The sequence below is a fragment of the Taurulus bubalis genome, assembly GCF_910589615.1.
Source record: "Taurulus bubalis genome assembly, chromosome: 3".
Taxonomy (NCBI): Eukaryota; Metazoa; Chordata; class Actinopteri; order Perciformes; family Cottidae; genus Taurulus; species Taurulus bubalis.
Genome location: NC_136591.1, coordinates 21,635,586 through 21,658,714, shown reverse-complemented (window position 1 = coordinate 21,658,714; position 23,129 = coordinate 21,635,586). Strand labels below are relative to the sequence as shown.

General features: G+C 43.1%; 1 protein-coding gene across 1 annotated transcript; it reads left to right on the top strand.

Moving 5' to 3' along the window:
* Positions 1-2,026: 2,026 nt before the first annotated feature.
* naa30 (N-alpha-acetyltransferase 30, NatC catalytic subunit) lies at positions 2,027-9,474 on the top strand (the record flags this gene model as incomplete). Its single annotated transcript, XM_079215401.1, has 4 exons — positions 2,027-2,863; positions 3,545-3,668; positions 4,066-4,121; positions 9,337-9,474. The coding sequence occupies 4 exons, from the start codon at positions 2,027-2,029 to the stop codon at positions 9,472-9,474; spliced, it is 1,155 nt and encodes a 384-aa protein (XP_079071527.1).
* Positions 9,475-23,129: the final 13,655 nt, after the last annotated feature.

Here is a 23,129-nt window from a genome sequence, read left to right as displayed (position 1 = left end):
AACTCCGCCGACTATACTGCTGCCCCGTCAGCTTGCCGCGGCGGGCGTAAGGTTTCACTAAATCCATGATAAATACCCTTTACAAAGTCGGATTTTCCTAACAATCGCATCTCAGTAATTGTACAGGCTTGTGGGAGTCCAACAAAGTAATCAAAGTCCTTACAAACTCAATTTTAGTACCTGTAAAATCACAAATCGGCCGGAGGTTTCTTTTTCTTCTTCTCTGTCTCACAAATCCGCTTCCTGTGACTTACGTGTACCCCCCACATTTCTAGAAACACCTCACACAGCAAGAGGGAAGGCTTAGGCAAATTTTAATACCCAGCATTGACTCTGGTGAGACCATGTTTTGTCATAAAACAAGTAACCTTTCTATTTTTGAACTGAACGACACGTTTTTTTTTACTAAAACACCTTCCCAATATATCAAAGCTTGGTTTTACAGTGGTATTTGCTTATTGGTTGCATATTCTGATTATTTAGGTCCTAAGCTTTCCAAAAAGGTGACCTATTAGTATTTTGGATGTTGGTAAGGGCCTGAACCATGGAGTTTGTAAAAGTTTGGCTACTTTTTTGGGCGGAAATCTAGCATAGATCATGCTGGACATTAATAGTTATGCTCAAAATATGTTAAAAAAGTGTTTTTTTTGAAAATATACATTTTATTCACAAATAAATTCTGAAAAAAATGATATAAAATAATACAAGTAATATAACTCATTTGGGGTTCATACGACTACTTGAATAAAATAAAGACGTAAAAAAAGAACCATATTTGAGCCTCAGGTTTCAAGAGGTTAATGAGTCCATCATCCAAGGTCAAACACATACCAAATGTATACTGAACAAGGCTGTCTGGCAGAATTAAAGATTTTAAAACACCAAGCATGGACATTTGTATTTCTTATTTTCGTTTCCATCAGAATAACATGCATGCTTCTACACAACATGGGGGAAAAAATAATCTGGGGTTACTTCAGTGATTTTATTTAGTCAGAAACCTTGTTAACACATGTGTTAAAATCATTAGATAAATGTATAAAGCAGGATTTTAAATGTCGACTGTTGTGGCTTGTATAATGTCGTATTCTGAGATAACTCACAGGTACAGTGAAGATACAGAAAGTGATGAAGTGAAAACTACAACATTTCCCTCCGGAAAGTAGTGGAGTGAAAGTATTAAGTCTCACAACTGTATTAGGCTTCTCAAGATAAATGCATATAAACTGGCGTGTACTTACTTTCCAGAATGATAGCAAACTGGTAAGGAAAGGCCACCGAAAATAATCTACTGGTGACATCTACTGGAGAAACTGCAGTGTTGATGCAAAAAGTTAAAAAATAAAATAATTAATAGATCCAACTAAATCCTCAATTTAGTGTCCTCTGCTGGTAAGAAAGTAGACAGGTCAACTTCATACAACTTTCTAAGTTATCACGGTTGACACAAAACATTGGTGGTTCAACATGATGACAGCATGTGCAGATTATCACCTTATGAGCTGCACATGCAAACATATTACGATCCGATAATATGTAATCAGATGTATAAAATGGCGACAACGACTTTAAAGGCTATACATGATCGTAAAATAATGTTTTTTCCTGATCCTGACCCCACTCCATGTAACAGTTTCCATTTCTTATTTGTGTTTTTCTTCTCTTTCTATGATCCTCCTCGATATTTTTGTTCGAATTCTTACTAATGACTTTATTTAAATAGTAAGCATATTGGCCCTGGTGTCTGAAAAAAAACTTGCATCTGTCACGCGTTACACCACTGTCGTAAAACGTCTCTGGCTGCCGTTGCAATGGCGTTTGCTGCGACAGCACTTTCCGGCAGCAGGGAAATTGAGGAGAAAGCAGCGACAAACGTCGCAAGCGGATACGTTACCGCCTCAAATATCCTCGGATTTATGCGATATTCGGCAAACTAACGTGTATATTGATTGTATACACCTTCGCCTTGTGGATGAGCTCGTGTTCAACGTTTTCCAAGCGTGAATCTCCACCTTAATGCGGTGGGATGGCCACAGTGCCGCCTGGGCCTAGTAGCGCACTGCCCGCATCCCCGGCTGAAATTCCTCCTTTCCCCGGGGCTGGGAGGGCGGAGCCGGCAGGGGAAGGCGGAGAGCCGGCCTGCCACAGGGAGGACTGTGTGCCCGCCAGTACGGGGAAGCCGTCGGAGCCGGTAAGCGAGATTAATAGGCCGGTTAATAAGAAGCAGAACAACATGCTTGCCCGAGCTAGCCCGGCGGCGCTGCACCTCAAAATGCCAGCCCGAGAACAGCAGCAGCTAAACGGCTTGGCCAGCCCGTCAGAGGAAGCTGACAGCCACCAGCACGCGGGGAACCGGCCTGACAAACCGAGACCGTCCGCGGACAACTGTGACAGCAGCAACGAGGAGGAAGCTCCGGCCGCCAGAAACAATAATGAGCGTTGCCAACACGAAGGCCACAGCCCCTTCTCTAAAAACGGCCGTCACTCTCCTTTAGTTAACAATAGCATGAACGGGATGCCGGGTTACACAAGAACTGAGGCGGCCCGCGGCCACCCGGGGGACGAAGGGAACGAGGGCTTCGACCTCACGGAGCCACCGAGGCCGCCAGACGCCGGGCCCGGCGGAGAGGAGAGCCCCGCGGACCCGCAGCTGCAGCCGCCGGTGGCCGAGCTGGCCCGGCTCGACCTCAGCGGGTCTCCGGGCCGAGCGGAAGAGGACAGCCATGGCATCCGCTATGTCCGCTACGAGTCTGAGCTTCAGATGCCGTGGATCATGAGACTGATCACCAAGGACTTGTCTGAGCCTTATTCAATTTACACCTACAGGTACTTCATCCACAACTGGCCGCAGCTCTGCTTTCTGGTGAGTATGACACTGAAACCATCTCAATGTGAGGATAATACATCAATAACTCTGTTCTTCAAGTCGAAATAAAGTGTGATCCAGCTCATGGACTCCCTAAAGGTTACGTAAAGGTGCATAGCATTACTGTGGCTGGGTGTGACTGCACACTTATAGCTTCCCATCGACTGTCAGTGTGTCTCTAGGCAGCCACACTGCGGACACACACACACACACACACACACACACACACACACACACACACACACAGTATACAGTTCATGTAAGGGTCTTTTGTCCCGTCACATGTACGGGAATTCAGACACGAGCAACGGTTTTAAACCCTCGCATTCCAGTTTTAGTTGAAGAGTAATGTGCTGTTGGTGTTTCCTCTTCCACAGACATTGTCCAGTCAGGGGTTTCCACTTTGACAAACACTATCCTTTCTTTGTTTATCCTCTGAGCCTCAAGGTCATAAACTCAGTTCCAGTTTGTCCGGAGCAATCCATGTGCAGTAAGAGGAAGTGTCTTGAAATAAAGATCAGAGGTCAGCCGGGAGAACGAGCTGAACTGGCAGGATGACGGGAACTGTATGTAGGCTTTTCCCGTAGACACTCAGAGGCCCTAACGTGTGTGTGTGTGTGTGTGTGTGTATGTGTGTGTGTGTGTGTGTGTGTGTGTGTGTGTGTGTGTGTGTCACAGGCCATGGTGGAGCAGGAGTGTGTCGGAGCCATCGTATGTAAGCTTGACATGCACAAGAAGATGTTCCGCCGTGGCTACATCGCCATGCTGGCCGTGGACTCGAAACACAGAAGGAAAAGCATCGGTGAGATCTGGACCCTGCATGTCTCGTACAAAAGAATAACATTTATGTATATACACATTTGCTTATTAGCAAGAAAAACAAACTCTCCTTTTAACAGGTATATATTATATATTATACGTTATAAAGAATAACATAAAAGTCTGTCCTTTTACAATGTGTAGCGCCGAGACAAAGTTGCGCAACAGCGTCTTTTGTGCTTTCTCTGACAACCAAATCTCTTAATGCAAATGCAGTATTTAGATAAGTTATGTACTGGGGGTTGATGTGTAACACAATACTTGAACCTGAAGGAACATGCATTCACGTTCTACTAGCAGACGTCAAATGCTCTTTTATGAAAAGTTTGTGTTTTGTTTATTTTGCGTGCCATCATTGACTTAGGTCTCTTCTGTTTCAGGTACTAATCTGGTGAAGAAGGCCATCTATGCCATGGTGGAGGGTGACTGTGACGAGGTAAAATGCATAGACCCATAGGTTCTTTAGTACAGCCACAGAATATTGGAGAAAAGCCCGAAATGCACATTTTGTGGTTTTTATGCCCGATATTGAGACACACACACAAGCTGCGTATTCACTCACAATGGTGAACTCAAGGACAGTTTTGCATTTATCAAACCAGATCGTACAGAAAATACTCTTAATACGTAAAATAACAACACATGAAATGATTGAAATACATCTGTACATTGGGTCCTTGGTTTGGTTTGGCCTCCGGGTGAGCACAAACCAAGAGAACAAAAACTGTGCTGCTTGAATTTCAAGGACCAGTTCTCGTTCCCCGTCCTTCACTTATCTTTTTTTGCTGGTAACCTTGGAAGGATACTCGGCTGCTGCGAGCCTCTCAGTATTTTCTCTCCACAGACTATTTCACGCTCTGAATAACCACACACTGACTTATGCACACAGTAGGTTTTGAAATAATTTTGAAACCTCCATGTATTGCAGGTGTTTGAGGTCGAAATGAGACTCTGTATGAAACTCTCTCAGATCATTTTGGTGACTGAGACTAAACGACTGACGAGGAATCAACTCAAATGATTTTCATGTTTGTGTGATTGCGTCATCACAAGAGTACCAAGATGACACCCTTTTATAGGAATTAATTTTTCATCAATTAAGCTGTAACTGTATTGCAAGCTGTGTTTTTCTAGCTCTGATGCTTGTGTATCAGATTCCAACAAAACATTACAACGTGGCTATAATACAGGTACAAGTGGTTTTACAGGTTTCCTTACCACTTATCACTTCACACCTTTACCAACTATTTTCCAAAGCCAACTATACATATTAATACATTTAATCTTCCAGGCCCCATTGGTTTGGGATTTTGTGTATATATATATATATGTATATATATATATATATATATATATATATATATGTATATGTGTGTGTGTGTGTGTGTGTATATATATATATCAGAGGTGTAAAGTAACGAAGTACAAATACTTCGTTACCTTACTTAAGTAGAAATTTTGGGTATCTATACTTTACTGGAGTATTTATTTTTCAGACGACTTTTTACTTCTACTCCTTACATTTTCACGCAAATATCTGTACTTTCTACTCCCTACATTTTAAAAATAGCCTCGTTACTATTTAATTTTGGTTTGTTTTCATTCCGGCTTGTCATCGTTCAAAAACACACACACAAAAAACCTCTCCGCCCCGTTGCGAACAGATACGTGCGCGCGCACACAGGTGAGCACTGAGCACACACAGCAGCGGACAGAGACGTCGACAAATATGTCGCATAAAAAGTAGACCGCTATATCTGCGTTTTAAACGCTCCCAGGGTGAAGATGCAACAGCAGCTCTCCTGTGAGGAGCAACCGGAGTTCTCCTCGCACCGGAGCAGCTCGCTGAACCCGGAGCAGCTCTCCTGCTCCAGGTGAAACGAGCCACGGTGCTCGTGTCTTCTACCAACAATGATCTGCTGGCTTCATGAATAAATACATGGAGAAATGCCTGTACTTTCGGGTAAATGGTTACAGTACGCCGTTAACAGGTTACACTTGCGCATGCGACTCTATGCTAGTACGCAATTTTTTTTTTCCTGCGTTTTGCCAGAAGTCTCCGTGAGCTCGTCTTTTCCTGCTGTTGCGTTTCTCAAAATAAAAAAAACAGATCTAAGCTCAATATTGATATGAATTGAGAGAGGCCGTATCAAATCTACAACCCCGTTTATAACATATGTGTAGAGAGGAAAGCAGGTCACTGCTCCACTAATACTGATACAACGTGATGGTTCACATATCTGCACTCATTCTGTTTTGTTTGGCAAAAAAAAATGAAAAGCTTATTGTTTTCCACAGTGAGCTATTTAGTAGAAACTAAATATTAGTTATTTTTTGCACAGATAGAACTTACACAAAACATTGTCTGATGGGGCAATCTGATTTACTTGTAAGTGATTGCAATTTTCTTTATTCTGTTACTTATAAAAGCACAGATGATTCACACAATTATGTTATTTACAGAAAAAGTTTGAGAACCTCAGCTTTAAGTGTTTGTGTCGGAGTCGCCGCCGCCGCCTATTTTGCACAATTACAATACTTATAGGCAACTAGTTATCATGTCTTCCGCTCCATGAAACGCATGTTAATGCTCAGTAGTACACATATGGTACTTTAATGTATTTGCATTGTATTTGTATTAATGTAACATGACAATGAGTTCACTGTACTAAAATGTCCCCCACAGTCACCAGATCTCAACCCAATAGAGCATCTTTGGGATGTGGTGGAACGGGAGCCAACATTTCTAAAGAATTGTTGAATCAATGCCACGTAGAATTAAGGCAGTTCTGAAGGCGAAAGGGGGTCAAACACAGTATTAGTATGGTGTTCCTAATAATCCTTTAGGGGTGTGTGTATGTATGTATGTATATGTGTGTGTATATATATATATATATATATATATATATATATATATATATATATATATATATATACACACACACACACACACACATACATACATACATACATACATATATGCAAATGTCCTGGACTTCTACAGTCAGTACGTCTTTAGAGTACTGACTTGCTTGTGAATACAAAAACCTCCAGATAGTTAACTTTTTAAAGGTCTTCCTCGGACGCACAAACAAGAAAGATCTCCTTCTTGCAACTGCATTACTTTGTGATAACAAATCTTTGACAAAAAATATCTGTTCCTGACGTTCTTCATAGAAGTGCAGTGAATGCAAACAAAAAGCTACTGGGGAGTGGCATGAGGTACTTCTCCATAGCCGATGTACATCTATAGCCGGTGTATCTCTATAGTAGATGACGGTCGGCACGACGCTAGCTTGGAGAGGCAAACCATTTACCACCGTGGACGAGGGCAGCGGCAAAATATATGTGAGACGCCGAATTGAAAGGCCCATCCCAAAAAAGTGTACGCTATGATTAGAATATGTTTTCATCACTTTACCTTGACTGCCACTTCTTACTGGGAAATCATCTTAAGCTCTCTTCAAAGCCTCAGCCGCCATTGAGGAAAAACAGACATTTTAGCTCTCAGAACACAGCTGGTCTACCGATGCTTCAATCAGTTATTTTGTTTGCATTATTGTGTGACTTGGCTGCATCCAAACTAATAGAAGTCTCACAATAACACTAACTAACTGATCAAGACGGCAGTAGAGCAGCAACCTCTGTATTCTGCGAGGTAAAATTACTGTTTGATTTTTCAATAGTCTGGCAACTGTTTTGCTGTCTTTCAGCAGAGTTAACGGACGGATATATTCTAGATATAGTGTACCCTTAAACTTAATATAGATTTTTTTTTGTTTTAGTTGGACCTTTTATTTGTAGCTAAAATATATTTTGCTGACATCCCAGACCCCAGCAGTACGTTGCTTTGCTTCTATGTGGTCTATTTCTCTAAAGTGGGAGCGTGCCAGCCGTCATCTACTGTTGACCTCATATAACCCCACTTTAAAACATCCAAACTATACCGTCAAGTATATACTTTAATAGTGGTACTTGTAATTCTGTATGCTGGCTCATTGTCACACTGGCATGACTTACTGGGACGGAGATATTGTTTGTGCTGTATTGTGTTATGTACTGTGCTTTTCAGTCAAAATGTCTGCTCCATTACATGGAACACTCACTGTAGAATAAAGACAGAAAGCAGTGGGTAACAACTTTGACTAAGGTGTATTTCAAAACTGTCTAGTTTACTCATTGAAGCTATTCTTGACCAACACCAGCTGACCCTGCAAACTGCACATAGCATATAAAATGTCAGGTGCTTTAAAGCTAATCGATTGTCTTTTTTATTCAACATTTATTCATCCAGGATAATCCCATTGAGATTGTATATCTCTTTAACAAGAGGGTCCTGGTCAGGATGTACAGTTCTTTAAAAAACAAACATGAAAAGACAGACGACAGACTTAAAATCAACCAGCAAATCGCACCAACAAATTCTGAGTCCATATTAGGACAAGGACATTCAGTGCTCAAATGATCCTCAATACTGTTTTTTTTTAATCTTACATCCTTGCGAGGTAATCTAGTTTAAAATGTCACTCTTCCACATGACAAGATGAGGGTCTGAAAACTTTATAAGCGTTCTCGCCAAAAAACGGTGTAGGAATTAGGAATGACGTGCATAATTTGACCCCAAGAACAGAGGTTGCAGCTGCAGAGTATTTGGCGTCAGAAGGGAATAAAGATAAGGAGGCACTTAATATGTGTAATATGGGCATATACAGAAAAATGTACCAATGTTGTAGAAGGGGGGCAAACCTACTTTCTCATTCGGACAACAAGGACGTGTACTTTTAACCCTGTGTGCTAAACCCAGCCGACTCTTAAGTACTGCAGACTAGCTTTCTAGTTGTTTGGTTTACAGAGGCTGAATCTCTCGAGTTCCACTTCTGACAAACATATCTCTGAACTGAGCGAGCAAAGAATAACTTGATATTGATGACAACCAATGAGCTAAAATTGGGCGTCAACCTCCGGGTCTGAAAATGGAAGCCAATTCGTAAGTGCCTGAAACATTAATTCCTTCTAATGGCCGTCAGGGGCAGAAGTCTATGAGAAAATGACTCTACTTCTCTCTTGATTTATTCCCTCAGTAATCATTGTGAACATGAGTTTATGGTCTCAGTCGCTAGTTTAAAGTCTTCTCAAATACAGCATGATGTTCATTTAGTAAATATGGGTATGCTTTAGGGCGGGGCTACGTTGTGATTGACAGGTCTATACCACAGCGTTGTCTGGGAGTTGTCCATGTTCTCATCTTCCAACTTGAACCCTTTCACAGTGTTTTTAAGTTCATGAAAGTTAATTGTAATACTCTGGCCGACTTCATATGTATTGTTCGATTGTACTTAGCTTCACCCTCTTGTGTCACTTTTGGTTCCAAAAAAACAAGATGGCGACGGCCAAAACACGGTATTTGAGGCTTCAAAACTGTAGTCCTCAAACCAATGCGTGACGTCATGGTGACTATGTCCACTTCTTACATACAGTCTTTGGCTGATTTCAAATAATGTAACATTTTCCTTTTTAATAGGATGAAACGTGCAAAACATACTGTTTGGGTCCACAACAGCCAATTACATCTTTAGTCCCAAGTTACACGGTTCAGTCAGTCCTCTCGTGTAGGAAACAATACACTGACATGTCCATCTGTCTGTCCCCAGGTTGTATTGGAGACCGAAATCACCAACAAATCAGCCCTGAAGCTGTACGAGAACTTGGGTTTTGTCAGAGACAAGCGGCTGTTCAGATACTACCTGAACGGAGTGGACGCGCTGCGGCTCAAACTGTGGCTCCGCTAGAGGGAAGAAGAGGGGACGGGTGAGGACGGAACAGCGGGTGCTGTTCACCTCGTACGCTATCGGCATGACAGCCTCAGCCCAGCCCTGGTCATTTCACTCATTTACACACAAACACACGCATACACACCTGTGTACAAAAATAAGGACACGCAAACCTTTTTTTTTGTCCCTGACCTCTGAACAACTATTGTTTAGGACTGACATCCCACCTGATCTTCTCATGACCCTGAGACTTTCTGTGAGCAGGAGGGACTAGATGACCTCTTGACCTTCAAGCTTGGATGCCGCATTGAACCGGGGACGCGAGTGAGTCCGAACCCCAGAGGACAAGGCACCACACCGAGTCCTCCTGCGGAACACGGGACAAAAAAAAAGAAGACTTAAATTAAACAGCAACACGTGAAACAAGGAAGCCGGGCAGTTAAAAAAAAGTTAGAAGAAAATATCTGTGGAGTTTATTTTATGGTTTCTTTTTTTAACCTTGTGAGTTGGTCGGGGGCGGAAGAAGCTACAGTATGACTGTTTGTACTGCCTCATGTTTTGTTTGTTTTTTTGGTGGGGGAGTGTTTGGCTTGATTTTCGTGGGCACGTGTTTGTGGTTGGTTTCTCCGTGAGAAAGGGTTTTTGTGCGACTGCGTAAGCGCAGGCTGGGTCCGAATTGTGCATAATGTCTGGTTTTTGTTTCCCATCCTGTCCAAAGGGCACGGCAGCTCCGTGCTGCTGTCTCCGTCACCTGCCTCAGCCGTGTGTGTGTGTGTGTGTGCGTGCGTGCGTTGAAAACCCAGTGTGAGGCTAAACCCCTTCCTGTGTTTGGTGTCGTATGTTGGTGCAGAGCGGTTGATCGAAAACAAATCATTCCATATAGCACACCACCTTGTTGCTTCAGTGTCCTTCACTCGATCTTTCATCATCAAACCCTGACAGTATGTGCAAGCAATTTGATTATTTTATTTTTATTATTCCTATATTTGCAGATCATAACTAGTTTTTCCCCCCCGAATGCACTGCCAGCCGCTGCGAAATCCCCCCCGGCCCCCGAAAAAGGAAAAAAATGATTCTTTTAAGAGACTCCTTGCCAATGATGGTGTGGTCAAATGTGTCCCAGCCGTCTCAGTTTACTTTTTGAATTATTATTTTTTGGGCTTATTCGTCTGTTCTCCTCAATGCAAGTGCCACTCAATCCATCAGCGCACTCGGCCACAGCTGCATTGATGAGCTCGTTAACGGGCGCCAAGCCGAAGCCTTGGCCCGCTTCTGGTCCGCGCTCGGCGCCAGAGGTGGAGTGTTGTGTAACGCTGGATTCGTGTGTGTGTGTGTGTGTGTGTGTGTGTGTGTGTGTGTGTGTGTGTGTGTGTTTTATCTCTTGATAAAGGAAAAGGAAAAAGGAAAAAAAAGGACAATAGACAAGTATTCTTAGCAGATTATATTTTATTGTTTTTGTTCGCTTTCAGTTTGTTTAGATTGTCTAATATACACCTGTTATAACCTCATGCTGCTCATGAGCGGCTGAGTCCACAATGCACTTCCCAGGTGCCCTAACTCGATGCACAACCAACCTCGCTAACATTTTGAGATCTCAAAACCTGTGGATGCACCCGGACGTTCCAATCCACACAAATATGCGAAGAAAGTCTGTTTCAGCCGCTTTTTTTGTTGTTTTGTTTTTCTTCTTAAACGTAATATGAACAAAGGTCAGATGAGCCTCTTTGGAAATCGCTGCCGTGTGTATGTGTACGTATGAACGTGTCCGTGTGTCCTGTTATTTTTGACAATGGTGTTGATCTGTTAGACTTTTATTTTGCTACTTTCAGAGACCCCCACACAGGAAAAGCATAGCCTTCTGAGGTGCTGTGTTTTGTTCCGGCCTAAGCAACAAATCACACACTTTATATTTTTTAGCGTTCCAGGGTTTCGAGTTAGTGTTCACTGTGATGGAAAGGGCCGGAGACAGTTTGGTTCATAGTTGAGGGCAGAATAAACCCTTCAATTAGCTTTTTAAAATTGAGAAAGGAAGAAAAGGAGAAAAAAACCTACGCCACAGGTGTTCATGCAATTTTTTTTTAAGTCAACTTCAAATTATGCAATTGGAATTCTGCATGCTTTTTATCCTGCCTGCAATATTCAGAGTAGAAAGCAGCGCAGGACACACGGTCACGGTCAGTAAAATCTGCTACAAACAAACAAACAAACAAGCAAACGTAGATGACTGATGAGTTACAGTAGTCTCCGTGAATGACGCCACAAAACCGTGTTCGTGTTTTAGGTTTTTTCCCCGTTCAACAGACCAGCTGAGATGTCTCATCCCTGGAGTCCAGGACTGAAAGATAGTAGAGAAGAGTAGATGTTTACAGAGTCGCCACCCTCATAACAGTGTCTGTCTGTCTGCATTTGGAACAAAGGATCAGATGACCTATTCTTTTTTTCTTCAGATTTGTATACGAGTGTTGTTCTTATTCCTTGGCTATATTGAGAGCATGTTTTTTTGGGGGGGGGGGGGGTTGAATCATCTGTTTGGGAAGGGAGGGTTGGTTTGGGTTAATCATTATTTTAATTTTCTGTGCTACTTTCAGCCCATCTAGAGGTGTAACGAGAACTTGAAACGGGCAAAACGAAAAACGCTCTACATTGTCACCAACTTTTCCTTTTACTGCTCATCTGACGCTGTTTAAATGATCACCCTGTGTAAACTCCCCCTGGTTTATTTTGGAAGTTTAAATCTTCTTGTCTCTGTGTTTGGACACTTGTTTCCCCTCCTGTGTGTGTGTCCCCCTCCCTCTCACTGTCTGGGGCTCTTTCCTCTTTAACACAGTGACTACTGATGTGGATGAAAGGACAGGTAACATCTTACAAGGTGAACCCGCCTCGTTCACACCAGCTATCAGTATGTCTGAGAAGGCGTTTTAGATTTTGAAGGAAACGTGTCTGTTATTTTTCTTTTTTTTCTTGGTTTAACTCCTGTGAAACTCTGGCAGTTCCATGTTGGCATTACAGCCTGTCGCAAAGAGCCGAAGGGCTCCGTTTAGCTTCTGATCACAGACTGAAGGGCTTTGTCATCAATATAAATTCATAGCCATGGCCTGTGGTGTTGCACAGTTTTACCCATGCAGCTCTCGCTCTCTTTCCCCCTCCTCTCTCCGACGATGCATTTGGAATAAGTTTTGACTTGACATGCCAGTTCAGTGTTCACAGATGTCGGAGGCCGTTTCTTTCCTCGTCCTGGAGGTCCGCTGTGATATCCAGGTGGAATATTATAACAATCAAAAACCTACTTCTCCGTTCTCACCCGGGGCGACATCTGCCATCCTGCAATTCTAGTTTAACAACTATAAATTCCCCCCAGAAACCAGTGTGTTTTTTGGCAGTCACGCTGCGCCACAAAAAAAAGGCTGTGATCCCGTCAACCAATCACAGGGGCTTCCTGTAGTCTTTTTGTGTGCAAAGGGGAGCGCAAAAGGTATTTTTGCATGTCACATTTCTGTTTCCCCTGTTACTCTTTCCTGTCTCCCCTCTCTTGATTTTGATCTGGAAATGTCCGATAGCTTTTATTTAATGTGGAAAAAGAACACAGAAATAAATTATTTGATTTTTTTAATGCTGTAAACCGGGTTATCTTGTCTGCTGTGTGGAGTGTTTTTTTCATTTACAAACAGAAGTCACCGCTTGAGCTTTGCTATAAGAATGAGTCCCAATCAGACGTCTAAAGTAATTGTTTATTTGATCACGTTTCATATTTACGTAAAGAGACACACAAAAAAGTCTCCACTATTTTACGCCACACGTACTCTAAAACAGTATTATTGCAAATAAACAGGCAGTTGTACATAAAGCATATCCGATGGCTTGTGAAATTACAGAAAATATATTTCCCTTGAACAAAACGCAGGACTTTGTGTTGATGTCATTGGTGTTACATACATGGCTCAAAGAGCAGCTTTCAGATATTTTGTTGCATACTTTCCCTTTTAATCTACAGATCTTTTTATTACACCATTTCCTCGGAAAATACGACTTGTTTTAACTACATATCGTTGCATCTCAGCAATGTGATTCTTGTGAGTCGTCCAAAACATCTTTTCTTGCCCTTGTCTGAACCGGATTAAAGCACAAACGCCACGATTGTGCAAAAAAAAAAAGGAGCTGGTCAAAAGTAATCCACTCGTGGAAATATGAACTTCTTGGTCTTCAATGTTTGTGCTTTTCCAGCTGACAGAAACCCTTCATTCAATAGAAGTCTCTGCAACGGGCAGAGTGTATGAATAGACTTTATAGTCATGCACTTAAAAAAAAAATGCGACAAAAGAATAACTTCTATCAGTTATATTGTACATCAAAATCTGTTTTATGCTACATACTTTCACAGTAACTTAAATTAACAAATTCCTTAGAATAAAACATTTACATTACGACAAAAGTACATTTAAACAAAGTAATTTTGATGATTTGTTTGTGAAGGTTTTCTGGAAATCTTTTTTTGGGAAACGCACGTCTTCGCTCAGAGATGAGAAGATAGAGGCCACTCGTCTAACTCGGCAGGAAAGCAAATAGGTTCATTTCCCCAAATCTTTCTTTAAATATCCTGTATGTGGGGTAAGAAAAGAAAACTTAGACTGATCCCAAGTCAGCTACATATACAGTACATATATATTTACATTATGTAACGTAACTCCTCTACAGCCCTTTTTTCATTTTTTATTACTTGACAGAAAACCTGCTGACTCACACTTTTGCCTCTCCTCAAACAATTTACCAGCAACACCATCCTGCCAAAACCCCGCTAATGCATTTAAAAAATAATAATTACAAGCAACAATATCATTTTTATGTCAAAGTGCATCCCGCCAGCGCTGCCTAATAGTTGGAATTCAGACGTTCAGAAAAGTGCTGACGTTGGTACTTTCATGTTCAAAGCTGACCATTGGTGCAGCCCGTGCAAATTGTCCCCTATAGGCCACAAAGTCACACTGGATCAGATGAGTCACAGACCAAACAGCCCAGGGTGATTGGAGATGCGGTAGTCATGGCGATGGGGGGGAGAGGGATCACCGCATTGGTCACCGATGAAAAGGTGCCACGAAGGGTCTCGTCAGAACTCGTCCTCGGAGCTGTCAGCCAGCAGCATGGCCTGGTCCTGACGGCTGGTGCCGGGCTCTCGAGGTTGCTGGGGAGCGAGAATGAACTTTACACAGAACATTAATACAGAACATTAATACAGGATCGTTCCTCAGTAACAAGTGGAATAAGTGCAAGTGGGGGTATTGACCTCTGGCTGCCGGACCTTCCTCCTCTGGTGCTTGAAGCTGTTCCTCCTCTTGCGGTGAATCATGCGGATGCTGTAGAGGGCGCCGACAATGAGCAGGGCCCCGGTGATGCCGATGCCCACGGGGGCCAACATCCCGGACACATAACCCGCCTGTCGAGGTCAAAGTGGAGCAGATTCGTCAACAAGACTAAATCCAGATTGCCTGGATTTAGTCTTGTTGACGAATTCCTACTCCAAATGATCAAATATAGTGGTGGTTAATTTGCCTGGATTTCGAAAGACGTCTAACAGATGAGAATAGAGAATATCGCCGGCTTTATCCATCATATCATTCAGTAAGGGAGCAAAGGAAAATTACAATTTTTGGACAGTTTTAGGGCAACGGGGCAGTCCTACCTTCTCTCTGATCAGCTCCAACCAGCTCCTCACTGGAAGAAAAGAGCCACAGGTTTAGCCCTATTTCTCTTTAAATGTTTCTGATGGCAGCAAGTGGAGGTGTGAGCTTTAAATACAGCATGGTGTTTAATTCGAGGGTTTATAATAGGGAGATGATTTAGGAGCCGTGTTCACTTACTCAACCCCTGGTTGCGTTGAACCCAGACGGGAGGTGGAGGTATGAGGCTGTATGGAGGCCGCGTTGAGGACGTTTTGGGTGTTTCCGTTAGATCCTCCTCGCTGTCATCCTCGACCGATTCTTCAGAGTTCTCCTCGTCCTCGTCTTCATCTGGATCCTCTGCCGGGAATACAATTAACATTGATCGACTCAGCAGCCACGGAAATATCACATTTACGATTCATAATACGAAAAGAAAAAAATGAATTTAAAGGAAATATTTTCAATTCACTCGCTTTACCCTCAGACTCCATCTCCTCCAACCCTGATCTGGATTTGTGCGCTGGCCGATGGTTCACCATGGTTACCGTTGTCATAGCATGCTGGAAGAATGAGAAGGAGGGGCCAGTGGCGGGCAAGCGCTCCTTGAGGTTCGGTGTCCTCGCAGCACCTACGGGTGGCACAATACTATCACTTTTAAACTAAGTTTTAGATGCATATGCTCATACAAATGTAGCATACAGTAAATTAATTATGTTGATAATGCACTTTCTGATATTATAATTACATTTACATCACGACCCCTACCATAGGTTGCTTTAATGTGAAGTACATGTGACATGTAGAAACAAAATGAGTCATCCCTCATGGTTCTGCAGAGCATTGTGTTAACGTTGAGATTCATTCATTCATTCTGGTGCTGCCACATCACCTCTCTCGGCGTGATCCTCCACTCCGGCTTGCAGCTGTGACACAGACGGACCCGAGGAGCCGATTGGCTCCAGGAGCTCGCCGCCAGACGTCTGCCAAGGTGACGTCCAGTCTGGCATCAGCAGGGACGGGGCATACGAGGGGCCGTCGCTGTCCTTTTCCCCGGTGACGAGCCGGTCCAGGTCCACCTCCGACTGAGGCATTCCTCCGGTCGCCATGGCAGCAGGAGGCTGAGCGCTGCCGGACACCCGAGTGACCGTTGCCCCCTCTGATGTGACATCTTCAAACGGCTCGAAGATGAGAGGCAGAGCCTCTGATGACATAGTGCCCTCTGTGGCCTCATCCTGAGACGGCGGGACCGTAGTGTCCACTGTAATTGTGTCAAACACAACATGCGTGGCACAGAGTTTAAGTTACAAAGGGCAGAATTGTTTGGGCTTTCTGGGAAAAGTCTGTGAAATACTGCAGTCTGAAACTTGTGCTCAGTTCAGTTCAGTGATTAAACTACAGCAAATAAATGAAGGTCTTGCTAACACACAACTCTGTTGACAGCTCAAATAAAAGACATCTCGTAATAACTTCACGCTGTTTAGCATTAGCAAAGCATGAGTAAACACTTAATTCATCATTTATAAAGCAGTGTTCCAACATGAACATTAATAACTCATTAGTATGCAATTCATAAACGTAATAGTTTAATAAGCGTGTCATTATAAAATAAGATAATATAAGATACTCATTTATTAGTCCCGCAGTGGGGAAATTGCAGGACTATAGCAGCATGAGAAACATAGTAAATAAAATAAACTAAGAAATATAAGTAAACAGTAAAACAGTACTAAAACCACAGTAAAAAAAAAAACGAATCCACAATAGAAGTATTGTATATACAGACAGAATAAAAAAGTATTTAAAAAAGTATTTATATTGCACCAGTTAAAGTTATTAAAGTGACCAAAGTGAATAAAGTGTGTTTTTGTGGTCTACTGTGAGCTCAGTTATGCTTCATGCTTGGGTTTTTCGTACTTTATAAATGATGGATTCCCCATTTGTAATCAAGAATGAAACATTTATAACTGTGTTTATGAATTGCATAATAATGATTTACTAATGAGTGTTCATGTTGGAACAATGCTTAATAAAGGATGAATTAAGTGTTTACTTATGCTTTACTAATGCTAAATACAGGCCTGGACTGGGACAAAAATTCGACCCTGGACTTTTTGGTCCAGACTGACCCACCACAATCCGCGCGCAGATACTGTGCATATAATCACACAAGCCCTTAATAACACTACTATACTGAAATGGGTCATTGTCTCCTTGTCTCTTATTTGATGTAATTTAATCTGAAAATGTCCATAGATAAGTGTTAAAAAAAAAGAAAAGCATGGACAATAAACCATAAACACTGACAGAAAAAAATAGGTAAAGCACATTTGAACAAATTGGAGCTTAAAGAAAGTATATTGATAGTTAAAACACTATAACTCTGGTGACCTGATTTGTAATTATTAAAATTGTGAAAAAGCAGATCTGCATGCTCAAACCACAGCACCATAAAATAGTGGTTAATTAATCAGGATAGTATATAATTTTCCAACATTTTAGAACTAGATTTACACCAAACGCTATTATGTCAAGTAAAGTTCATAGACAACGTTTCTGAACATTTAGTGAATGAGTGTTTATCCACAACATCAACATGTTAGCTAGCACACTCACCTGCTATCACCACCACCAATCTCCTCCGCCCCCTCCTGTATGTTGTAACTTGTTTTATTACATTATTTACTCTTATTGTGAAGAGAATGGAAACAGGAAGTGCTTTTACTTTGAAGGCAGAAAGTACAATGATACGTGCTTGTTGACGCTAACTAATGTTGAATGTTACGTGTGGAAAATATATACAAGTCTGGTGCAAGAGCGCGTTCTCAATGCTTTAACAGTTATACTGCAGTAATACTGCAGTTCACCAGTAAAGTGAGTCCGTTCATACCAGACGTGTCTTGGTGCTCAGTAGAAGCTCCACTTCATGACACTGTGCCACCATGACAGCGGGAGCCTCACTTTCACTGTCCGACGACACCTGAGAGGGACCCGCCACGCCCGGTGCAGCCAAAGCCCCGGAGCCGGAGGCTACACCACCGCCGCCGGCCCCCGCAGGAGCAAACATATATTTATATTTCTGCTCTTAGCAGCATCAGTTGCTTTTTTCTTTTCCCTCAGTTTTTCTGCACCGCCTTTTCGTGTTTTCTCCATTTTTGCTTTCTCTTCTCTCTCACAGATTGCTAATGATGTGTCATTAGCTCATCATTAAAGGTGATTGGACGAGGGGGTCTGGAAAATGCGTGGACGGGACTACTGGGCCTATCATTGGGCCACTGGGCCTCTTATGCCTCTTTACATACAAAAAAAAAAAAGGTCAGCCACTGCTGGCCCACTACTGACCGGCCCACCGGGAAAACTCCCGGTACTCCCTATGGCCAATTCACCACTGGCTAAATAGTGTGTAGTTATTATAAAGTACCAAGACATCTTCTGTTGCGAAGCAGAAACTGTATTTAGCGCTGAAGTATTCATGACAGTTTACGGCTTTCTGAAAGAGGAACCTCTTTGGACATGCAGTTTTCTCATTAGAGGCACTAGCGCTCTCACAAAGCTGAGTTCACAGTGGAGCTAAGACACAATGAAAGTAGGATTGTTTGAGAAATCGTTCGTTTCTAGATAAGAGGCGACCACAGAGGGGGCTGTCACCGGAGAAACTGCCACTGCATATCTCTCAGGCGTTTCCTTTAGTCCAAAGCATTTCTAAAGTTGGCTGGAAATGCGTACAATCCTTTTATATAATGCTGTTTTTTTTCCAGCTTCCTTTCTATTGGGAAGAAGCTTCATCAAACAGACAATCCCCAAATGGACAGCGGGAATACATATTGGCTCAGACAGACTGCTTTAATCCATTTCCCTCTGCCTCTGAATATTAATCTGCCTGTTTCTTTACAATAGTCTGGATGGGGAGTGTGAAGGGTGGGAAAGAAGGAGAGGCCGTTTCAAGGGGGAATATATAGATAGAGAGAAAAAAGGGGTTGAATCCAACAGCCCATTCCTAGCAGTTGTGTGTTCTCTGTTTTTCTTTCTTTTTTTCTTTTTTTCTACATGCAGGCTCGAGTCAGGAATAGAAAGTAATTAGACTGCCACGGGTACCAGCTGGGGTTCAAAGTGGAGCGTGGAAAAGCGTACGCCTTTTCTTTGCCAATCATCAAAGGCAATCTCTGCCACTAGACGTGTCGTTTTCATTTCCGCCTCACTTTTTAATGAAGCCTCCTGAAACCTTGCAAACTCGTTCGAGCCAGAGAGAACGGGCTCTTGTGGAAGGAAGTCTTACAGGGTGACAATGCCTGCAGAGCATTACCTTACACCAGGGACTTTGTGTGTCTTAAGTTTGAACACGTTGAATAGTTGGGATTATATAAAGTTTTCCCACCCCCCAAAAAGGTCAATTTTGCATCCACGTTAATCACACTTTTCTAATCGTTCTGACTTACCTCCACTGGACCTCGCCGCCTCCGTCCACAGGCTTTCTGGTCCATCCTCTCTGGGCATCAGGTTTGGTCCAATTGCGGGTAACAATGGGTCTGGGAGAGAGGACATTGTTTCATCATGGCCCCAAATTGACAAATGTGTGGAGGTCCGAGGGAAGACAAAGACCGTGGGAGGGATGGAGCTGTGGGAGGCTAGTTTCTGTATCGGTGCGCCAGGGTTTGGAGGTTCTGTGGTGGGGAGGTCCTCCTCGCCTTGGTGTTTGGCCTCTCTGGCTGTGATGCTCAGCTGTGGGGGCTCTGAGGGGGAGGCTAAAAATCCATCTCTCGCTTTATTCACTGCTGTGTTCAACAGCTTTCTCCCACCTGTGGGACTTAACGCAGGCTGACTAATGACAGCTATGTCCTCATGTCTCCCGTCTGGATCAACAGACAGCACTGGACCTGCCTCCTTCTGTCTTTGAGCATCTCCCATCTCAGATGAGCTCCCGAACTTCTTTACCCGCCTACTTTGGCTCCATGCCTCTCCGCCGGCCTCACTCGGCCCAGATCCTCCATCAACGCTGCCCCCGTTCTCCGTCTGCGTCACTGGACCCGTCCCTTCAGGTCGTCCATGTGGGCCAACGCCTCCTACTGCACCTGCATTCAATATCAGGCCAGTCACATGTTCTGTGTCTGAGGGTTCAGACTCTTCACTTGTGGTGTGCATTGACCCAACAGTTGTAACCGAGCCGTCCCATGTGGGGGTGACGTTTGGGAGGTGGACAGGCGTCCCGTAGACACAGAGACAGGTCCCAGCCAGCAGGAGGCGACGGAGCCTCGCAGACATCAGCATCTCTGTCTCGTCTCAGTGCCTGCTGAGAGTGGACACAAATGATGAATGCTAATAGGCTCAGCTGAGATGTGAACAGTCTCTGCCTGCAACTTCCAACACCCAGCAGACACATGGACAGAGAGACAAAGCAGAGGTGGTGGTGGTTAAGATAGGAGAGAGGGCGCATAGTAAAGGGTCAGAATGCAAAGTGTATACTTGACACATATCCTGCGATAACCACAGAGAGCCAGATTCACTGTGCATGTCTGCGTGCCTTTGCATTCAATGAATATGACAGAAATTATTCATATAATGAGTAGTAGGCATGGTCCATGATCCAGATTGCCTGTCGTTGCACCGTTTTTGAATAATTTTCATGCAATCCCTTTTTCATTGCATGCTTCTGTTCATTTTGTGTAACCAGAAGGACATGTTGGGCACACACAGAGGGAGAGTGGCAGAGAGAGAGAGAGAGAGAGAGAGAGAGAGAGAGAGAGAGAAAGAGAGAGAGAGAGAGAGTCTGACACAGCAATCCTAACCCCCCCCCCCCCCCTCCCCCTCAGCCCCCCCACCCACCCTCCTCCCTGCACTTTACCTATAAATAGCACCAGGTTTTCTATCCTCTACAGATGGATCCATGAACGTTAGAATGCACACAGACCTGCAAAGCGGCAGTTTTCAAATATGCATGCACATTTGTCAAAATGCTAAATTGGATTTGGAAAACATAAGCAAACAGTTGTCTGCGGCGCAATTTGTTGCTTCACGTGACGTGACCACCAATAATCACCAATAATTCTGTAGAAAATGGAGAGGAACGACCACGTCTGGCGTTCACAGGGTGACACCCTTTCATATTGTCTGAGTCAGACACACGTCTGAGAGGAACGACCATCCAGCCCCGGCTATGGACACAGTCCAACAATGTCACAACGCAACCCCACTTTTCTGTCTGCGCACCTCCCCTGTGATCAATACAGAGAAACAGCCAGTATACGCTCATGCACCGCCTGTCAACACAATGGCTCGAGCATTTGGACCGCAAACACATTCACGCTGCGGAATGATCATTCTGGGGCTAATCACATGCACTCACGGAGACTACAATGCATTCCCCTTAAATAGCACCACCCATCACATTCTGGCTGCGAGAGCGCAAATGCATATTGGTAAAAATGTGATTTGAGTCGCGTAACAAATAAATACCTTCCAGAGTTCATGACGGGATCGCTGTGCCTGGAGGACGCAGAGTTTATCTTGTGTGAAAAAATAATAATAATACAAAAATCTGCTCGTGCACAGAAACAAATTCCGGAGAGTCAAGTGTGGGAAAGCAAGCTGAAGGAGAGGCTTGTTGTTGTGCAGCTTGTCGTCACTGACTGAAAGTCAGTCTTCTCTACGTACGTCCGCCTGCTCCAGAACAGAAGTGCTGCCACCAAATGCTTCAAATCTGCAGAATTTATGCAAATTGTCGCTTTCTAAATCGGCTTAAGCGCCGTATTGCCTTTCGAGTGCATCTATTCCTTGTCGTATGATCATCATTAGTTCCCTTGTTAGTTGTCTTTCCCAAAGAGGCTCCTGGTGGTGCTGAATGGACAGCTCCTTGACCTCAAGTTAAAGGTCGCCTGCAGAGAACAGCGGGGACCATTATTATGCTGAACATATTATATTAAAGTTTGTATTGCTGTGTTGATTTAACTGTCGTTAACTCTGTTACTTTTAACGTTTACATTAGCTTTAATGCATACATTAGGTGAGAATGTACAGGTGTTGGTCATACAATTAAAATATCATCACAAAGTTGATATTCTAACCTTGGACCTCAGAAAACACAGAGGACCAACACCAGCAGATGACATGGCACCCCAAACCATCACTGAATGTGGAAACTTTACACTGTACCTCAAGCAACATGGATTGTGTGTCTCTCCTCTCTTCCTCCAGGGTCCCAGAGTCTGGAGGAAGAGAGGAGAGACACACAATCCACATTGCTGTAAAGTTTCCACAGTCAGTGATGGTTTGGGATGGCAGACTGATGTCATGCCACGCCGCATTGCTGCAGTAATTCAGGCAAAAAGGCCCCCAACTAAGTATTGAGTGCTGTACATGCTCATACGTTTCATGTTCAGACTTTTCAGTTGGCCAAGATTTCTAAAAATCCTTTCTTTGTATTGGTCTTAAGTAATATTCTAATTTTCTGAGATACTGAATTTGGGATTTTCCTCAGTTGTCAGTTATAATCATCAAAATTAAAACATTTGAAATATATCAGTCTGTGTGTAATGAATGAATATAATAGACAAGTTTCACTTTTTGAATGGAATTAGTGAAATAAATCAACAACTTTTTGATGATATTCTAATTTTATGACCAGCACCTGTATGTTTCAAGTTCTGTATTGTCATGTGCACATCAATCACACAGAAGGCAGTCTTTGGAAATAAAATGCAATCTTAGATCTCAAGCTCCCTCCAACAATGCTCATTGATAAATAAGTATACAAATAAACACCAGGCAAGTAAAAATAGAATCTAAGACATAAAGTAGTGCAGAAGTTAGGGATACAATACGCACAGTATTATATCTAAGGCCTCACCGAGCACCCAACTTTACCATTGATAGAAATAGATAATTGTTTAATGGACAGCGGATTAATTCCTCTACCCTGGCCCCTTCAGTTAGCACAGTCATTCCTAAATAGAGCAGCATACCAGCATGTGCGGACACAAGCACTATAGGCAGGAATTAGGTGACACGCTGAAAACAGTTAATTCAATT